The sequence below is a fragment of the Passer domesticus genome, chromosome 14, assembly GCF_036417665.1.
Source record: "Passer domesticus isolate bPasDom1 chromosome 14, bPasDom1.hap1, whole genome shotgun sequence".
In the NCBI taxonomy this organism is placed as follows: Eukaryota; Metazoa; Chordata; class Aves; order Passeriformes; family Passeridae; genus Passer; species Passer domesticus.
In genome coordinates, this window is record NC_087487.1 from 1,036,699 (window position 1) to 1,048,648 (window position 11,950).

The 11,950-nt window shown below is 43.8% G+C and overlaps 1 protein-coding gene across 6 annotated transcripts in view; it reads right to left on the reverse strand.

Moving 5' to 3' along the window:
- Positions 1-11,950, reverse strand: part of SCAPER (S-phase cyclin A associated protein in the ER) — a 138,792-nt gene that overhangs the window by 33,743 nt on the left and 93,099 nt on the right. For all 6 annotated transcript variants that reach the window (XM_064389663.1, XM_064389664.1, XM_064389662.1 and 3 more), the window contains 2 exons: positions 10,191-10,314; positions 3,254-3,483 (listed from right to left, as the gene is read on the reverse strand). In XM_064389663.1, coding sequence (XP_064245733.1) covers positions 3,254-3,483; positions 10,191-10,314 — 354 coding nt within the window. The remainder of the gene's footprint in view (positions 1-3,253; positions 3,484-10,190; positions 10,315-11,950) is intronic.

Genomic DNA, 11,950 nt, shown 5'->3' on the forward strand with positions numbered 1-11,950 from the left:
AACTCTGTAGAACACACTAATTCAAGAAGACAGTGATGTTACCCAGTTAATGTTTTACAGCAATTCATATATCACAGCAACCAACTGGCCAATTGTTGGGCTTTGTTCCCCTCTTATAAATGCATATATGCAGCAGCTCAGGGACTAATAGAATATTATCAACGTTCTACCATTAGTATAGAAGGATCAGGATCAAAAAACCTCCTCAGGACTCAATCAAAGTCAATATAAAGAAAACCATGTAGTGACTTTTTTTTAAACTGAAAAATCCCTTAACCTTAGGGTTAACCACATCATCATTGCTGATCCTCAGATCACAACTGCTGAAGTTCCTTCTTTAATTTCTAATAGCTTGGAAATATATGTCCAAAAAAATCTGCTCTTCACCCCTGTAGCAAGATCTCTCTGTCCACAGCAGGTTCACTCACACTTTGATCATTATCAACTCTACTTAAACCATGGACAGATGTATTTTTTTCCACAATCTTTGCTGATCAGTCACTTTGCTGATATCACCTCACTTTACTTACTTTCCTTTTCTACCACAAACATTCAGCTTCTCAGCCTTTAGCCCTTCTCAACCACCATATTCTGCTGACTTAAGTGAGATCAACTCTCTTTGTGGACACAAAGGTCCACTGTAATCACCTCCCTTTCTTTCCCCTCTAATTTTCTATTTTCCTCCACTCTACGAAGCGGGAGAAACCTCTTGTCAAAACCAGAAGAGTGCTGTTTTATCCTATGCCTCCACTCCACTGAAAAGACATGGGCAAGAATTGCCTTCAGACACCACCAAATGATCCCCTGTTCCTACCCTGAGTGCCCACCCCAACCCTCCTGCTCCTGAGATCACTGTCCCACAGCTGCTCCTCAACTGCCCTTGGCAGAGGTGGCTCTAAGAACAGAAGCTCCTGGAGAAGGGAACAGCACTGGCTTTAAGTTTACTAGACTTAACTAGACTTGACTAGACCACCCTAAGTTGACTCAATAGGGAACATTATTAAATAATACTGATTCTAGTCAATAAAGACTACTGATTAGATAATGCTTCTCACAGAAGTACAACTGTTTATTAAAAATAACTATTCCCTCACAACACATCCTACAGTCTGATTTTGAAAGAGGGAATTTTGACACTAGGGAAGAAAACCTCATCCTTTTCAGACACTGATGTTGCTCAAAGACAGATTTCTCTGCCACAGTCCACCCTAGTGACACAAAACTTTTGGAAGAAATTAAGGAATTGAGAATAAAAATACACTGGATATAAAGCTAGAAGTCGAACTGCAGCATGGAAGATTTTTAAAGCTGCTGAAGTACGGCAGTTAAAAACACATAAAGATGCACAAAGATTACTTAAGTGCATGCTCACTGTACAGGTAAATTTGCCTCCTCTATTTAGCAACATGAAAGGTTACTTGCATTAGGTTTCTTGCCAGTTTTGATCTAAGCAATCCACCTGATCACACAGGTGATAAACAAGTTCTCCTGCATTAGTGGGATAATTCCAGGAACAGAGCTGGGTGTTAGATACATCACAGTCAGAGAAATGCTGAGTGCTGGAAACAGCTCTGAGAAATAGGAGGGAAGAGGAAGAACTAAATAAAATAGAGCTAATGCTGATAGATGGTGGCTCACAAAAAGGCACAACCTTTCTCATCAGCATTCTCTTCCCTAGCAGCATCTCTACAGTGTGACAGCTGCACTGTGTCCACTGTCCCCCTCCTTCCCACCCACACCTGGGCACAGAGCAGCTGCTCCTCTGGCAGACAGGAAATGGAAGAGAGCTCTCAGTCTGCTGGGACTGCTCTTCACTGGCATCTGGAGACAGCAGGAAGATGCATGGAGCACTCCTTTCCTTGAGGAACTGAGCACACACACTGCTGGAATGTCAAAGCTCTCTAATCTACTGCCTCCATCTCTTTTTACCCACAGGAGCACAGCTGAAATAACCTGGCTACCCTTTTGATACCCAGACAGCACATAGATAATTGGTGTTTATGCATCAGGTCTAATAGTCCCAAATAGAAAAAAAAATAAAAAAAATTCAGTGCTCCTCTTTCTTCGCCCATGTTCCTAAAACTCTCACTTAATCAACTCCCCATGACACACGATACAATGACCTGGAGGTGAAAGATTCTCATTAATGACAGAATTTGTCTGGTTTAGACTGGTTTAAAATGCCCTCTCTCTTTTTTTCCTAATTGCACCATTACCTTGTCATCATGCCTTTCATTCCTCATTTATAACCAGATCCCCTAAAGTGCCTCAGGTGAGGGACCTGCTCAGATTCTCATGTCTCTCCTTATCTTGAGGGTTTGCCTGTGCTGGGCCCAGTCAGTGTCAGATGTCTGCTCAGCACAGACCTCCCACCCTCCCATTCATAAATTGCAGAATACAACATCCTGAAATTTCACACTCTATCAAAACCTGTTTGGGGAGAATGAGAGTTACATGAGAACACAGAAGTTTTAGAGGTCACTGGTATCTATGACAACTACTTGTTTTGCTTTTCTCCTCCAGATGTCCTCTTTGTCTCCATCAGCATCATACCAGACTTTGAAACCTCCGAAGGCTCACTGTGACATGTTTTCAGTAGCATATAAAGAAGAACTTCATTTCTTCATAGGGCTGAAGACACACTGGTGACTATGTATATGATAATTTATTGATAACTATTTATATAGTTTACCAGTGAAACTGTATACTTTTAGCAAGTCTAGTATACTGCTGGATATATATTAGTTTCATATATTTAAAATATGTATTAATTATGTATGCACTAATATATTTAGGTTCAGTTATTAAAATGAAGCTACATTATAAGATCAGATTCTAGGAATGACTGGGTGATTTTTATAATAGGAAATGTATATATTTTTACCAGCTTATATGAATGTATGTATGACATGAGAGACCACAGGCAATGGGCACACATAGCTGGCACAGAGAACTGAGAGAAAAATATATGGAAGCTATCTCCTAGGTAATCAGGAGTTAAAGTAAATGGAAAGAACATAAAAAACTAGTCCAGAAATAAAAGAATATTGGGTTTCTGTATTTCTTTGTCTGCAGTTTTCTGAAGAACATTTTTGATTGAGAATATAGTATTTCAGTAGTCTTCTTGACTACCCACACAAAGTACTCTGACTGCATCAAGGTTAAAGCAGTTTGTTCCTCTCTTAAATCAACGCAATTTGCTTTCTCTTTCATAAGGAATACTTAGAATAAGTTTCATAATCTTTTTTTAAACCTGATTAGGTCTTGGACTCTGCTGCTGAAGGCTTCCACTTGTGAGGATTTACTTTTCACTTCCTGCAATATCTTCAGTGCAGTAGAGTGGCTGTTTCCATCTGGGAAGCTGGAGATGAGACATCTGAAAATCACAGCAGTTACCCTCAGAAGTCCTGTTGTTAAACCTTCAAATACCTGCTTATTTACACTTCTGCCTGCAGTAGCATTATGGTCATCTGGAACACTAACCTAAGTAAAGAGAAAAAAACACAAACAACTAGAATTCAGTAAAACTAACCCAGGCTGTAGAGAAACATTTATAAATCTGCACAGGCCTACACTGGAAGTAACAATAAAGTAACATTCCAGCAGTGCTGATGGACATGAAACCATTTCAGGTACAAGGTAAGGTAAAGCACATAATGCAAGCTGGACCAGAATAAATGAAGTCAAAAGAATGCCATGTCTGAGAAGCAAGGAAGTCTGATAGCAGCAGAGTAAGCCATTAGTGTGATTGTGTTCTTATGCTTAAAACATCAGCAGTGACCACTGCACTTCCCATCAGAGGTCACCCACCTGTCAATCATGTCAGAAGCACAACACCCAGTTCTCTCTGAGTTCTCTCTGAGACCTCAGAGGAATCTCATTTTTCTAAATTATTTAACTAGATCCCACTCCTAAAAAGGTGAAGTTGAGCTGTACAACATGTAAATCTGAAGACAGATCTATATGCAGGATACAGATTTGGAAGGAGATTATTACTCATGAAGAACATAATTTTTTTAAAAATCATTTTATTTTTCCATTTCTGCAGTCCAAGGTAATTAATCCAGCTGAAATCCTGCCCTGTTACCATCAAACAGTAAGTGGAGTGTGTGTGAAGTCCTGCAGGGCTCGAGGCAGACACTGGCAGCAGACAGGGCTTGGGGCTCCTGGAACATCCCCACGGCTGGTGCTGCTGGGCCAAAGCCACATCCCTCTGCCCTGCCACAGCCCGAGGGCTGACACAGGCATGAGGGATCAATACTGGCTGCAATGCCATTTTCCTTCCAGGTTAAAATCATTTACACTCAGTATATGCAAGCGAGGCCAGAGAAGAGCATTCCTCCTCGTATAGGTATCAGGAGGGATTTGGTGACACTTGGTGACAAAGAACAACATGCACATTTCTTTATTATTCATTAGCTCTGAGCCTTGTGCTGTACTTAAAACTCATTGTAATGGTCTGTTTCTGGTGCTGAGCCAAGAGAGCAAGTGAGAAGTCTTTAGCTGCTTATTCAAGTTCAATAGGAAAAACAATGCTAGGTTGCTCCAGTAACATTTGTTGACTAAAATAATTCTTGCCTAATGATACCAATTGCTCACTGAGACAGATGGACTGAGCTTTGCAATGTGTAAATCAACTTAAATGTGGTGACTTCCTGCTCGGAACACTAAGTTTTAAAAATTGCTAACAAACGTTACTTACTGCTTTTTCACCTTAGATAAAAAATTATATGTGGCATTTTTTAAAAGATTTAATACTATCTTCCAGCAGAGCCTTTGGTTTGCTGTAAAGAGCAGTACTATGAGTGGATAATGTCTGTTTTTGTCTTCCAGTTCAATGTACATAGGAGAAATATATTTTCTAAGTATAGCTTAGAAAATATAAAAGCTATAAAAGTTCATGCTTTAAAATAAAACTGCTCTTCCTCATTTGAAAAATAAATAGAGCTGGCACTTACTAGAGTAATTTACTGCAGAGCTTATTTCATGTTCAATTTTTTTGGAAAACGCGTGCGTGTTAATTAATATAAAGTGAGAACAAATGTGTTTTTTCACACAGTGTTATGTCAAACAACAGACAGAAGGAAATACTGCTTGACAGAAAATAGGAAGATTTGAACTGAATTCCTTGAAGAGTCTCCTTTTATACTAACTCAAATGAATGACAACAGATCAGCTCTTTTACTGAAGAAATAATTAATGGGATAGTGTGAAAGTGTGTTGAGATTTATGTTCAAAATTAATTGGTGTGCTTGCAGAAGCAAAATTAATTGGGGTGCCTGCTTGTTGATTATTATATCAAGCAAGGGGGTAAGAAATCTTAAGATTTAATAGTGTAATTATGAAAGCTTTCAAGCTCTGGTTTCTTTGTGTCAATTACACAAGGAGTTAATGACATCCACAGAAACTGTGTTGAACATCAGCTTTGAATGGGTAAATGTAACAACATTCCACATTCCTGAAGTTTAACAGTTTATATGACACAAATCTACAGGTGTGATTAAACACTTACACTGATTTTTCGATTAATTGGTATAAAACATTTTAAAGTCACAATGGAAAAATCAGGAAATGTGTAAGTACTGTCCAAATATCTGACATATCCAACACCTCAATGCTATTTTAGCTTTTCTGATGGCTGACTTTGCTGGGCCTAATCAAGAGTCCTTCTTTCTTTAAGTCAGTTCTTGAACTGGAACACTCTGGTACAGACTCCACACAAGTGATAAACTATTCCTTGGAGAATTCACCCTGTGCAGGGGTTCCCATGCTTGTGCAGAGCTGCCATAAGCTCTTCAGCTCTGCCCAGCATCTTGGGCTTAATCCTGTAAGATGCTGCAGAATATGGCCCCAATCCAGTAAAGCACTTAGGCACACATTTAATATAGCTGAAAATGCTCCTCTGTTCTGACTCACATCACCAAAATACCTCTGCAGATCAGAGCACGTTCTCCTTCTGTGCTAACAAAAACCACCAAACAATTTCCAGTTAGCAACGTAGAGGTCCAGCACTGACAACTCATTCATATTTTTATTTCATAAAAGGCATAGTCCTCCACAGCCATGAAGAATTTCAAATGTAGAGTTGGTATACCTAAACTGAAAGACTTCAGACCTTTAGAAGCACACAATTTCCCTTCATTTGGTCAATTATTTCATATCATTCTCCCATTACCAGGAGTGATTTTGTGCTTTTTGCATGTGTAGCCATTGAGCTTGCCTCAAAAACAGTCTGAAAAGCACACTTCAGAAGTCTCAGCAGGCTGTCAGACTCTCTGGGTAGTAACTGGTGAGCCAAAGAAATGGAAATGGCTCAGGAAGTGCACGGCCTTGAGATGGTGAAGGTGAAGGTTTCAGTTTTAAATTCCCTACTGCTAAATACTTCAGCAAGTCATTACCTCTTCTACTCCAGCCCTGTTTTCAGGATTTACTACTCTTCACATGGGCTAGCGTCTTGGTTTAGGGAAAATTTGTCAGAAAACCTCTAAATGGGTTTCCTCTAGAAAGCAAATTCAAGCAGCCCCTCCCCCAACTGGTTTGGGAAGAGATTTCCTTGGAGAAAAAGTGGAAAAAACTGATTATTTAACAGGCAAAGCATTCACCAGCACAAAAAAGAGCAATATTAAACAATGAAACTTCTTGCTGCTCTGAAGAGATGACACGCTCAGAAAGTCCCTCTGTGGGCTGTAGCTCGGCTCACTCAGTCTTTTATCAGTCTCTTATCAGTCTCTTGTCAGTCCCTCTGGCTCTGGAAATGCCACAGCCCAAGTCCAGCCCGGTGGGCCACAGGTAAGAGCTGCTGGTGCTCTTCTGGTGTTCAGGCCAGAGCAGGTTTGAACAGCTCCAAAGAAAAAGAAAAACCCCAGTCCAGGGAAGTTCTCTGCCTCAGCCAGCTCAAAACTGACTAAAAGCAAAGGAGAGCTCTGTCCTGCTGTCTGTCCAGGAGCCGGAATGTGGAGGGGTGAGTGCAGTTTCTGAAAACAAACTGTGCACTTCTCTCCTCCCTTTGCTCTCAGAACCAGTCTTAAAGGTGCAAAACCTATTTCTGGGCTAAACAGACCAATGGGGATAGGAGCATCATAAAGTCACCCCAGGACAGCTCGTTATTAGGGACTGAGGAAACTGTCAGTGCCACACAGCTGAACACTGTGGAGACAGATGTCATTTCAAAATGGACTGGAAGAGCCCAGCAGCACAGATGTGCCTTGCATTTCACAGTTCCTGTCATCATCAGTGCTAATGTGGAGCTGCCTTATTTGATGCAGCACAGAAGACTAAAAAAAACTGACCACAAATGGTGAAGAAACTGCAATAGGATGTATGCTCTCATTCTGAAGAACCCCAATTAAATGGCAGCACATCCCAGGCACGAACTGGAGGAGAAAAATTACCATCCTGTGACTAGGTAGCCAGATTAACTTAAACCCAGAAAAATTTCACAGGCCACTAACCTAAAATATGGTCCAAATTTAAGCACTGTATTTTGGAGAAGAAAAAGGTAACCAGCAACTGGGTTTTGATCCCGACATTTGTTTGATGGCTACCTCACCTAACATTCATAATGATGTCTTACTTAGAATTTTCAGATACCATTCCTTTAAAGATTGCTTTAAAAATAATCACAGGGATCTGTCATGGTATCACACAGGTATGGTTCAGATGTATGGCTTCTCAGATATCTTTGGGGAAAGTACATGACACCTGTCACTTGACTGGAAATAAAACCCCCAAAATATGAAATGATCCTTACATGCCTACAGCTCCATGAATGACTTGGTTTTGTCGGTATGAAACCTTCCAAAACAGACAACTGGAAAAGCTGCAATTATTGTGCAACTATCTTCTGGCTACAGTAGACAAAGAAGAGCAGAGGTAGCAGTAAATAAAAAAGCTCCAACTCCAGCACAAGACCTGGATGAATGCAGGTGGGCACGTTTGATCCATTAATCATGGAAATCAGGAAACACCCCTGCTGTCCTCAACAGACACTGATTTAGGCATTACCAGAGCTAAGGAGGCTGAGGAAGGTAACAGGGGAAGTCAGGCTACAGAAGGTTCCCTACCAGTGCCTTTAGGCAGGAGGCAAAGAAAGGTCTGAACAGGATACTTCAAACTGTATGGATCACACACACACACACACACACACACACACACACACACACACAAAAAACCCAAACCCAACCCAAACCAAAACGAAATCCACGCGAAACCGGTTGGAAATAAGGTTCATACTGGATGCATTCAAGATTATACTGAAATGCTCCTCCAAACAGTACTGTTTCTATGTTCGGCAAATATTGGTGTACTTGTTTAATAATTTGTTAAAACCTTGCAAATATATATTCTCATTTATTACTCCTGGTATTACTTTGGGCTTTATTTTCCAACAGTAAGTGGAAATACACATGACATAGGCAAAGGCTGCATCACATGGCTCATCCAACCAGGAAAAGTGGAGGCAGTTAAAAGTCTCTGGGGGTGTATTTTAGTATTTTGGTATTCAGAGCTGCTCTCAGTTTGTACATTTCTTTTTTGTAAAAAAAAAAAAAAAAAAAAAAGAAAAATTAAAACTTGATCTGATTTATTATATTTTCAAGAGAGAAAAATCAGGGTTAGAAAAGCAGCAGTGTTTTTGGGTTTTGTACTCAAATATGCACTTCATGGAACTATGAAGATATCCCAGTTTAAGGGCCAATTCTGCATGAAGAGAACATAAGAGACTTTCTGTATAGGAAAGAAAAGTCCACTGTGGATCACGGGAAACATTAAGCTTTAATTACAGTTTTGCTGCAATTCAAGGGCAGTATTTGGCAGCAGACTGAAAGGAGCTCTAAGTGCACTAAACGTTCCCTGTGCAGTATCTCTGAGCTCTAGGTGGCCAGCTCTGCCTCAGAAATGCCCTCTGTGCTCCGCCAGGACGCTGCTGCACGCGGGCCAGGCGGGCTCAGGCAGCGCTGTGAGGCCGGGCAGGGCGAGGGGCCGGAGATTGCCGCGGTGATGGCCGAGCCTGCCCGGGAGCAGCGCTGTGAGGCCGGGCAGGGCGAGGGGCCGGAGATTGCCGCGGTGTGGCCGAGCCTGCCCGGGAGCAGCGCTGTGAGGCCGGGCAGGGCGAGGGGCCGGAGATTGCCGCGGTGATGGCCGAGCCTGCCCGGGAGCAGCGCTGTGAGGCCGGGCAGGGCGAGGGGCCGGAGATTGCCGCGGTGTGGCCGAGCCTGCCCGGGAGCAGCGCTGTGAGGCCGGGCAGGGCGAGGGGCCGGAGATTCCCCCCGTGTGGCCGAGCCTGCCCGGGAGCAGCGCTGTGAGGCCGGGCAGGGCGAGGGGCCGGAGATTGCCGCGGTGTGGCCGAGCCTGCCCGGGAGCAGCGCTGTGAGGCTGGGCAGGGCGAGGGGCCGGAGATTCCCCCCGTGTGGCCGAGCCTGCCCGGGAGCAGCGCTGCCCGGCCCCGCGCTGACAGCCGAATGCTCCCGGAGACCGCGGCTGTGCCGGGCCTCGCTTTGTGCCAAAGAGCTCGGACCAGCCTTTTAAAGTGCTCGTCAACTGTCCTATGGCTGTTGATTCGAACAGCGTCGCTTAAATTATTAAAAGTATGTACATAACTTTTCAATTAACAAACTGCTTGGCTCATGAAAATACGTACGCACAATTTATAAGTAAAAAACCAGGACTAAATATCTTATGATGAGCAGGTCACTATGAATTAAAAATGAGTTTTCAAATAAAATATTTAATGACATTTCAAATTAAATGAAACATTGGAAAATTAAAACTTTCATTGCTAAAGAGTCCTATTTAAGCACTTCAGTAAATCAGCCTCTGGCAATGTATTGACCCGACTTAGATTCATGACACTGAAACAAGTAAGAATCAAACACACAGTCACAACTCATTGTGGTCTATACTCCAAATATTCCTGTAGGGTGAATTAAAGAAAACAACTTCAGAAAAAGATAGAACAATATCCACTCATGGGGTTCCTGGTACACATGCTTTTGCAGAAGTCATTAGTAGAAGCAAATACCTCAATTTCTACAGAGTACAGTAGATATAGCCACCAAATACAAACAATAAATTAATTTTATTCTTTCAAGCCTTTACTCTTATTTACCTCCTGGTGTTCTTATACTCTAAATACTTTAACATGTTTGTGAAGCATGTAAAAATTTACAAATTAAAGAAGTTTTTTTACCTACCGTAAACTGGTGTATCAACAGGTCCATCAGAAAAGTGATCTTATTACTAAAGAGGACATAGGTGCAGTTTTCTATGCAGTTGCTACAGGTGAGGCTGTAAACATTTACTGTACTGCACAGTGACCTAGAAAGTCAGAAGGGAAGAAAAATTAGAATTTTACTTACTTCAGTAAATTAGAAGCAAATAAATGGCAGCATCAAAAAATAATCTTGCAGGAATTCACATTTATTAACTTGGGATTCTAAAGAGAAATAATACCTTAAATGAAATCAATTCAATAACTTTAAAACAGCAAAGCCATACTTACCTGAAGCCACACACTCTATGGGTACAGGACTCTCTATTCAAAACTGTGACCAAAAGTGATACAGAATATCAGCCAATTTCATCACTTGGATAGGTAATATTTCTCTGTGTGTGGCTTACAGCTACAGAGCACACTGAACTCTTTCCTGGCAGGACCTTCAAGCCCTGTGTGAAGTATCTGACAGCAATTGCCAGGTCAGCAGGGCCTGTGCTCCAGCTCAAGGGACACAGATGCCCAAGGAGCTGGCAAACCCAGCAGGTGGAAGGCCTGGCCAAGGTGCTCTGGTGCCACATTGTCCCCTCTCCTCGCACAGCCTGCAGTGCTGCTGTGCAGCTCCACTGTCCCCTCTCCTCTCACAGCCTGCAGTGGTGCTGTGCAGCTCCACTGTCCCCTCTCCTCTCACAGCCTGCAGTGGTGCTGTGCAGCTCCACTGTCCCCTCTCCTCTCACAGCCTGCAGTGCTGATGTGCAGCTCCATGGTTTCCCTCTCCTCTCACAGCCTGCAGTGCTGATGTGCAGCCCCACTGTCCCCTCTCCTCTCACAGCCTGCAGTGCTGATGTGCAGCCCCACTGTCCCCTCTCCTCTCACAGCCTGCAGTGCTGATGTGCAGCTCCACTGTCCCCTCTCACAGCCTGCAGTGCTGCTGTGCAGCTCCACTGTCCCCTCTCCTCTCACAGCCTGCAGTGGTGCTGTGCAGCTCCATGGTTTCCCTCTCCTCTCACAGCCTGCAGTGCTGATGTGCAGCCCCACTGTCCCCTCTCCTCTCACAGCCTGCAGTGCTGATGTGCAGCTCCACTGTCCCCTCTCACAGCCTGCAGTGCTGCTGTGCAGCTCCATGGTTTCCCTCTCCTCTCACAGCCTGCAGTGGTGCTGTGCAGCTCCACTGTCCCCTCTCCTCTCACAGCCTGCAGTGGTGCTGTGCAGCTCCACTGTCCCCTCTCCTCTCACAGCCTGCAGTGCTGATGTGCAGCTCCATGGTTTCCCTCTCCTCTCACAGCCTGCAGTGCTGATGTGCAGCTCCACTGTCCCTCTCCTCTCACAGCCTGCAGTGCTGTGCAGCTCCACTGTCCCCTCTCCTCTCACAGCCTGCAGTGCTGATGTGCAGCTCCACTGTCCCCTCTCCTCTCAGAGCCTGCAGTGCTGATGTGCAGCTCCACTGTCCCTCTCCTCTCACAGCCTGCAGTGCTGTGCAGCTCCACTGTCCCCTCTCCTCTCACAGCCTGCAGTGCTGTGCAGCTCCACTGTCCCCTCTCCTCTCACAGCCTGCAGTGCTGATGTGCAGCTCCACTGTCCCCTCTCCTCTCAGAGCCTGCAGTGCTGTGCAGCTCCACTGTCCCCTCTCCTCGCACAGCCTGCAGTGCTGCTGTGCAGCTCCACTGTCCCCTCTCCTCTCAGAGCCTGCAGTGCTGCTGTGCAGCTCCAGCAGCACTGGGGAGCCCCACCTGTGGCTGG